An 8,772-nucleotide genomic window follows, 5' to 3' on the forward strand; every position below is an offset into this window, starting at 1 on the left:
CCGGGGGGGAGCTCTGCAGCCGGCAGCCCCCTGCCACAAAGGGGTTTATGCTCTCGTCATACTGCTCGGGGCCAAACTGGGAGGATGCTTGGTGCACCGGGGTCTCCTCTGTGGTTTCTTCTGTTTTCCTCCCCAGTGAAGGTGTTTCCCCTTTCCCGAGCTGGCCCCAGCTGGGTGAGCACTCCCGGGCCATAGCATCAGCCTTCGGCTCCACCAGCCCCGTGCTGGGGTCCGCCGTGTCCTCTCTTGACATGACCTGCTCCTGGGCGGCTCTGCCCACATGGAGCACCGGGGCCGGCTCTGCAGCGGGCATGTTGGCGCAGCCAGCATCAGCCCCGCTTCCCAGCGTAGCCAAGGGCTGGGTTTCAGCCAGTGGCTGCGTCAAGGACGAGTCTTCGGGGTTGGATTCCCCTTTAGTATCCAAGTTGGCTTTAGTGGCTCCGATCTCCGGTTGAGCCTCATCTTTGGGGTGCTTCCCAGGCAAGCTGTCCCAGCGGACTTCCCCTACCAGCAGGTCACCATGGCCACTTGGCTCTGAAAAGAGAAAAGGAGACGGTTAAACCGCCACCTGCCGTGCACCCCCTTCCAGAGGGGTTCCTCTCCCCTCCTCACGGCTGCTCCAGGGTCAGATTTTATGGGGGGGGTCCAATGACCCAAAGCTCAGCCTTCCCATCTGCCAGAATGACTGTGTAACCCTAGCTTCAAGCACTTTCTGTAAAATTTGAAGCCTGTGAACACAGCGGAGAAGATGTACATAAATTGCATGCCGAGGGCGAGCCCCTGCGAGGAGGCGTTGTCTGCACCACGCCAGCAAACCTACCAACATCTCCATTTATGCCTTTCCTCTCCCCACCGCTTGCTCCCACCCGGGGTGGCGGCAGCACCAGAGGGGCTTTGCAAAGCCCAGCAAGGCTCCCAAGGACCAGACACCGTCCAGGACCGACCGTGGGGCGGCTGCTCCCAGGGCAGAAACACTCACATCTGAGTGGGAATGGCAGCGACAGGGAGTCACTGCTCGCCTGGGCGGAGAGTTAAAAACTACCAAGAGGAATTCAGGAGAAAACACCACAAAACGCGATTAAGCAGGCCCCGAGGTGAATGGGAATGGGATGCTGTGCTTAATGAATAAGCATGTAACAGGCTGCAGAGGGGATTTGGGGGTCAGCTGTCCACAGGTGGCCTGTGCCAGGGCTGAGGAGCTGGACGTGCCCCAGGCAGAGGGAAGCTGCCTGATGCAAACTGCTCCCCAGAACTCAGCTGCCACACCCCAAGGTGCAGGATCGGGTTCGACAGCACTTCTGCTCTCCCCCGGCACCCCAGCCCTCGCTCTCCTGCAGAGCCTCAGCAGTCCCGACAGGCACCCAACGCAGGGCTGCCGCGCGGTACGGACAGTCCTTGCCTGCACCAGGGCACCGCTCCGCCACTGCCGGAGACACACGGGCGTCGGGAGGGTCCCCTGTAAACCATGAGCTCCAGACAGAGCAGCCGCATGTGGTTGATGCTCACAAACTGTCGCTGCAATGCATAAATGCGAGGAGCCAAAGCGCCGGGAGAGCAAAAACCGTGTGTGTATTTGGTGATGGGGCACCAGGAGAGCAAAAACCGTGTGTGTATTTGGTGATGGTGATGTATTTTGGGAGGGAAGGGGGGCAGAGCAGAGCAATGAGACCCCCAAAGAGCGGCGAGCCTGCAGGAAAGGGCCTGCTGGGAGCCGGTCTGCTCAGCACCGCGCCTGCCTGCGGTTTCCGTCCTGCCCGCCAGAACTCGGCCACACTCGGCTGCCTGCACCTCTGTCTGCAGAAATCCTGCCTGTGCATTTATACCAGGCTCACCACACTGCTGTCAGAGTTTCTTAATCACCAATCCTGATCCATGACTTAATCACTATTACTCCAATCCCTTCCCCTAAATCCTTTTACTGTTTAATCTTTTCTTTGCTGTCAGGGGATGGGGAAGCTCCTTATCTACCGAGGCATCCTGAAAGCTACACCCACCAAGCACCTGGAGCCAGGACCTCGGCACAGGCATGCGAAGGCACAAGAGGAAAACACCCAGTGTCACCTCCACTCAGCTCATCTGCACCTCTTCTCCCGCATCTCAACCAGGGATGATTGCACAGACTCCCGGGATAAGGCAGAACGGGATGCTGGGGTGCTCAGAACCCACCAGGGAACATGCAGAACCTGCAGCTCTCGATGGCATCTTTCTGGAGAGACACAGCCCAGCCAGGTCCTCCAAGGGCAGAACAAAACCAGTGTTCGCCTGAGGACCGAACTGGTTTGAAAACCTGGCTGGGAACAGTGGCATGGGTGATGCAGAGCTTGTGCCGGGGAAACCTGCTGGTCTCCCTCCACTGCTGCAACCCTGCCCTGGCACATGGGTGACAGCCGCGGAGGGGAGTCACGTCGAGCGTGCCCTCATTTTGCAGGGAGGAGGTTTGGCTGGGGGATGTCAACGACAAGCTCCTGCAGACCGACACGCACCTGCAGCCCCGAGCGCATCTCCCTGGAAAGGATGTTCCTATGCAGGGCATTTGCAACCAGCTCACCTTTGCTGGTGACCGAGTGAGTCACAGGCTGGCAGAAGAAGAAAAGTGAATCAGGCAAATATCTGGTACTGGGCTAACCCAGGACACCGAGCCAACAACCCTGACTCAGCTGATGGCTCGTGGTTTGCATAACTGATCTCTAGGATGCTAAAAGCCATGGAAATGAATCATGAAGGGCTGTGTGCTCCCTGAGACTGCAAAAAAGCTCCCTCTGACTGCAGAAAACCTCCCTCCAAATAGACGTTGCCTTGCTGCCCCAGAAAAGGCATCAGTAAACACAAATCCAGTGGAAACATACTTGGAGTGCCGCCAGAAAACACTCCGAGGCAGCGCCTGCCAGGCCTTTCCATCACTAGGAACCAGGAAAACCTCCTTAACAGACCCCAAAGAAAACTTTATTACACTTGCTGTGTTGCTCAGATGTTTTAAACCTCACTGAGACAGCCCTGAATAAAAGAACAGACTTCAAAGTCAGGGCAAAAGGCACCTTTTAAATGCATTTTACATTCCCACCGGAAGGTTTTGCAGCCGCCGTTCTCAGACATGAGCCCATCCTGGTTTCTAACCCAAGCAATGAGTAATTACTTCTTGAATAACAAGCAGTCAGCACGCAAACCTCCTCTCCTTCTTGCTGTGGATGTCTGCAGGGCGGGGAGAGAAGAAGGGATGGTGCATGTGACCATCACTCAGAACAACCACTTCTTCACAAAAATTACAAGAACCACCCACCCAGGTCTTCCAATTTTGTGATTCACTCGTTTTCTGCACCCAAGACAGCTCAGCTGCTCTGCTCCCCCCTGCCTGCAGCACAGCCTGCCCGCTCAGCCAGCCCGAGAGGCTGAGGAACTGGAATATACTGGGAGACAGAAGGTGTGGGTGAAGGACTGCTCAGGAGCTCACCAGTGATTTTGGCAATCTTCTGAAGTAGGACTATCCCTCCTGCAAGCTCTGGGTTGGTTTTTTTTTTCCCTTCTCTGGCTACAAGACAGGTATTAATCACTTGTGCGAGTTAACAGCCACACTCAGCACTGCGTCCGAGCGGCAGCCCATGCGAACCGAGAGGAGGGAAGGAGAGCTGAAGGGGTGGCAAGGACCCTGCCCACCTCCGCCGTGAGAACCCCATCCCTGCCCTCCCCAAACGCTCACGCAATGCCCCAGAGTCCCGATTTTCAAGCCCTGCTTGGGCTAAGCTATTCATCTCACTGGGGGACCACAGCCTCGGGGGCTGAAGCCACCCCGGGACAGGCTCACGTTGGCACCGAGATAGCTCCATACAGAGGACAAAGGCAGGCAAAGCCACGAGGTCAATTAATTCTCCAGAGAGCGCTGCCAGGATGAAGAGCGCGATGGTTTGTGGGGCACAGCCCTCGCCGCAGGCACCTGCTGGGACCACGGGTGCTCCCAGGGCACCATCCAGCACTTCAGCTGCTTCCCGCAGGGATGGAGTGCCAGCCCCTGCCCCCCCTTGCCTGCTGATGAGAGCAGGACAAAAACCCCTCCTGTAAAGCAGTCCCAAAGGTGATGGCATTCCAGGCAAACCCACCCCATATGGGTCCTCCTGCCCAGCAAGGGCTCGGAGGGACAGCCTGGCCCCAAGCACCCCCGACCCCAGCCAGGCGGCTGCAGTTCCTCCCCCTGTGCATTTCCTCTGCCTCCAACACAGCCTCCCATCAGCTGCCAAACAACCAGAGCTCTCGTTCCTGCAGGAACAATTACACAGGATGCAGAAATCAGTGACCTGAAGGGCCTCAGGGCGCTTGGGAAGAGCCAAGGTCTGCACGCTGGCCCCCCCAGCTGCCCAGCTCTGCTGGGTACGAGCATCGTGATAACCTCAGTGCAGTACTGCCTATTCCCCAGGGAGCCCTTCCCAACCCTGGTGAGCTGCGTGCCTCTCTCCCTCTTCCTCCACGGCCTCTGCATTTACATCCCGAAGCGAGCACAGCTCCCCGCCACCCCCGTGCAGTCACGTTGGAGAGCCGCCACGCCAGCTCAGCATGCACTCCCTCTGCTCACGTCTCCTGCCAGGGAAACCAGCCTGCAGAAACAGCCAGCGCCTCCCCAGCCCAGCTGCCTCGCCAGCCGTCTCGCTGCCCTAACCCTCCTTTTGGGCTGAAACTGTGCTGAACGCCTCACGGGACCCCAGGAGAAGGCAGTCTGGCAGCCAGGCTGCCATGCACACTGACCCACTGCACGCAGCTATCCCCCTTGGACCAGCAATTCTCACAGGCATCCCAGCAGATGCCTTTCAGCAGCATCCCGAAAAGGTGACACCGAGCTCTTCCGTTTCACCTCTGGCACTGTGCCCTGCAGGTGGGGACATTTTAGTCCCAGCATGAAAACAGACACTGCCAGCAGCAAGGCATGCTCAGTGACTCCAGGATCCATCCCAAACACAGATCCAATAAAAGGCACTCTGGATCCCTGAAAACAGCAGTTGTGCCGGCTGTGCACGGAGTGCAAACCTGCGTCTGGTCTGGCCAGTGTACATGGAGGGGATAATACAAACTGCAAATGGAGATTTTATCCTCTCTAAAGAAAAATGTACAGACAGGACAGTCTGGCACCACAGTAATAGGCATTTTGTGCATGTGCATTATAATCGTTATGCTTGTCTTCCTTAGGCTGAAATTAAACACAAACACCGATTAACTAAACAGCTTTCCTACATGCCATCCCTCACTCCCTTAAATGAATCAGAAAAACTTGGCAGCAGCAATGCTGCGACGCAAAGGCTCCGCGCCCTTTTCATCCCACATACAGCAACCAAGTGAAGCAGCAATGATCCTCTGCACAGCCCTGAATGCCAAACGCTGGCGAGAACAACCCCTCCACTATCTGCAGCCTTTGATTCAGCTCATGCTTTGTGCACAGCGTGAGTCACGCATTTCTCCCTTTCCCAGTGCACTCGCACACGCAGGCTGAGCACAGGATATCTGGCCAGTACATTCAGCTTAGGCTTACGTAGCTAACGACTTCTTTCCTCTTTTGGCTTTGCGCTTTTGTTTAACAGACGTTGATCTATTTTTAAATCTATTCTGTTAAGAATTAGCATACCGGCAAACGATGCTGCCACTAACGCACCGGAAAACACGTGCCCTGCATCAGGGTAACAGAAGTAAAAGCCGATGAGCCTGCTTCCATCACTGACGGTTCCATATTTGTTGCTCCTGCTCATTTCCTTGCACAGAATATCTTCTTCTGGCAAATGACTGAAGATAACTTTAGCAAGAATGGGACAGAATTACAGCCTCCACTGTCCGAGACAGCAAGAGGAAAACTGTTCGAGTGATCCTGAATGGGCACAAAGCCTAACCGCAGCCCCCTCCCCGGGGCAATGGGACCGGCTGAATTTTTGTCCCTGAGAACGGGGTTTAATGCATCCAGGCCACCTCTCAGCTGCGCGCAGAGCAGCCAGCCCCCGGAGTCACAGCTTCTGCCTTACAAGTTTCCTAACCCTATTTATTCCCAAGTAAGGGTGAGACTGCAGCTGTAAGACAGACGAGTGTCTGTTCCTGCTGGTCTCCCCGAGCCTGGGAGAGGCTGTGCCTGCCCGTGTGCCTGCCCGCAGGTCTGGCCTGGTGCAGCTGCCCCCCCCGCGCTGGCCCAGGTGCACACAGGCATTTGCAGCAGCTATTGCCCAATGACTGCAGAGCAGCAGCTCTCACCACACACGACAGCTCGGCTGTTTCACTACTGACAAGCAGCCATTATGCTGGATTGCCTCCCGATCGCAGCATTTATTACCGCTGCTGCTCCTGAGCTGCAGCCAGATGAAAGGGCACATGCTGCTGCAAAGCAGCATTGTGAAGATGAGAGCTTAACGTACAGATTACCTAAGGTATGGCGATTTAACACCTCAGGATGCCTTCTGCACACCGCAAACTCACAACCGCACCCGGGTAACCCCTCCACCATTTCAGAGACACTGAAGAGATGCACCCGAAGCCCTGGCCAGGGAAGGGATGGAGCTGGGTGCAGTCACACAGCGGGTTTGGCCCTGCTGTCTCCAACATCCCGCTCTCCACCAGCCAGCATGGAAAAACAGCTTTTGCCAGAGATCATCCCCTCAGCTCCACAACACTGCAACCTTTGTGCATGGGGTGCTGGGAGCAGCCGGCTCCCTCGCTGCTGTGCCAGGCTGGCCTCGAGGAACTGCTCATCCCAGGATGCAGGGGCACGGGCGTGCTTTGGGGATGGTGACTCCCTGGGGTCTGAGGCAACGCGCTTCCCTAAGCAGAAGCTTTGGCAGAAATAATCCTCATACCTGCTACGAAAGCCTTTATCTTCCCTCTCCTCCTCCCCAGACATTATCACCCAAAGTAAAGATGCCTCTATCATCCCTTCTTAAAAGGGAAGGATTATTCCAAGAGCTGCGATTATCAGAAGCATGAACCAAGTGCTCTCTCCATCAAGGCAAACAAACCTGTGTTTTCCATAGGGATGGATGTGCACCCAGATCCATCCCAACAGCGAAACAACACCACAGGAGATGGGGAACCATGGCACCCTGTTACTGCCAAGGTCACGCAGTACTTGGGCTCCTGCATGGGGAGGACCCAGGTGCTGGTTCGAGCTAGCACGCTCTGAAACTCAGCTGAGCAGTAAGCGACCAGCCTGTGGTTGCGAGCATTCAAGAAAAGCACAGTATTGCAAGTCCCATACCAGAGGCCCTGCAGCAACGAGAGGCAGTTGGGCAAGAGAGGGCAGAGGATGCTCAGGATGGCCCGTCCAGGACCTCCCGGCCCCCCATGTGCTGCCCTGCGCCCCGGAGAGGCTGCCCTCCTGCAGACAGCCCCGGGGGCTCACAGACGTCCTGACATTGCCCAGTCATCCTGCTCTGCTGAGAGAGCAGATGAAAGGGGAGGTCTCCTCCCTGCCCCGATAACCTCCAGCAGTTGTTGCAGAGGTGCCGGAGCTTCAAAGCCTCCTCCTGGCAGCACGAAAACAGACATAAACACCAAGCTCAGCCACAGACACCAACCGCAATTCCCCATGGAGAGAAGTGTACAACGACACAGGGGAGCTGGTCCCCAAAAGGCCAAGGGTTAATGGGGAGCCACGCTCAGAGGAGCAGCAGCCGCTGAGACACGCAAGGACAAACCAGCAATAGCACAGGACCCCACCAGCAAAGGAAACCCCCTGCATTTTCAGCAGATCCCTCGCAATTTCTCCAGAAATGGGGTTTAGCAGTGTCGAGCTTTTGCATGATTAACAGCAGCGGCACAGCAAAGACACCTGGCAGCTAACTCCAGGGGAAAGAGACCCGTGCAATGAAACCTCCACCACCGACCAGCTGGGGGGAGGACACAAACCCAGCACCACGCCAGCTCCTGTGCGAGGGCCAAGGACGAGCGGCATGCGGGGCACATGCGGGGCAGCTCCCACCAGCCCACAGCCCGCTCTCCGCAGCAGGCAGCGACGGGAGGCAACCCCAAGCGCTGTGCAGTCTGCAGGGGAAGTGGCAGAGGGCAGTTTAACTGACAAAATGATTCAACAACATCCTCTGTTCCTCTCGCTCAATCCATCGCAGCCATCCTGGCTGCAGCCTCTGCAGCCCTGGGTGCAGCTTCAGCCCAGCTCAGCAGCTCACAAAACCCGACGTTCAGAGCTCTGCCTCCTGCAGCCTCTCGCTCTCTCCCCACCTTGGGGACAGCAGGAGGGTGCGACCGGTGGTTGCAAAACAGCACAATGATAATTTTGCGCTGCGTAGGCATGAGCTAAGGGGGGGCAAACTGACTCTTCTGAGCCTGCAGTGCAGCCCCCTCCCTCCAAAGTGATTCAATAAAATCAACCTTTCACTCAAGTGAGAGAATAGCCCTTTGCAGAGCGCACAGCCCCGAGTACTGGTATTTGAACCATCCAGGCCATTAACCACAAAAAATGTGGCAGGCATTATTCAAAACAAGCAACTTCTCCTCCTTGACCCCACCCTGCCTTTCCGCATCCGGAGCAGAGAGCCGAAAAGCAGAAGGTGCACGCTGGCTCTTTACCTTGGGTCCCGGCCTCAGGCTCCGGCGATCCCAGCGGCGGCTCGCAGAACTCCTTTAGTGGCGAGCGGGTCGGTGTTTCTGCTTCAGGGGTCTCAAAATTACCTTCGGAGTCCGAGCTGCCGAGGGGGGGGAAAAGAGTGAGGAATTACCGCTTTCAAGGCTAGCTCTGAAATCCTCCACACTGCCTACACATCCAGCCAGGCCGGCTCCCGGGCCGGGCCGGCCGGCCGTGGG

General features: G+C 56.7%; 1 protein-coding gene across 1 annotated transcript in view; it reads right to left on the reverse strand.

The window, feature by feature from the left end:
- The window catches only part of TACC1 (transforming, acidic coiled-coil containing protein 1), a 28,717-nt gene that overhangs the window by 16,961 nt on the left and 2,984 nt on the right, over positions 1 to 8,772 (reverse strand). The window contains exons 2-3 of the mRNA XM_009318613.1: positions 8,539 to 8,654; positions 25 to 534 (exon numbers count right to left, since the gene is read on the reverse strand). Coding sequence (XP_009316888.1) covers positions 25 to 534; positions 8,539 to 8,654 — 626 coding nt within the window. The remainder of the gene's footprint in view (positions 1 to 24; positions 535 to 8,538; positions 8,655 to 8,772) is intronic.

The sequence above is a fragment of the Pygoscelis adeliae genome, unplaced genomic scaffold (assembly GCF_000699105.1).
Source record: "Pygoscelis adeliae isolate BGI_AS28 unplaced genomic scaffold, ASM69910v1 Scaffold52, whole genome shotgun sequence".
NCBI lineage: Eukaryota > Metazoa > Chordata > Aves > Sphenisciformes > Spheniscidae > Pygoscelis > Pygoscelis adeliae.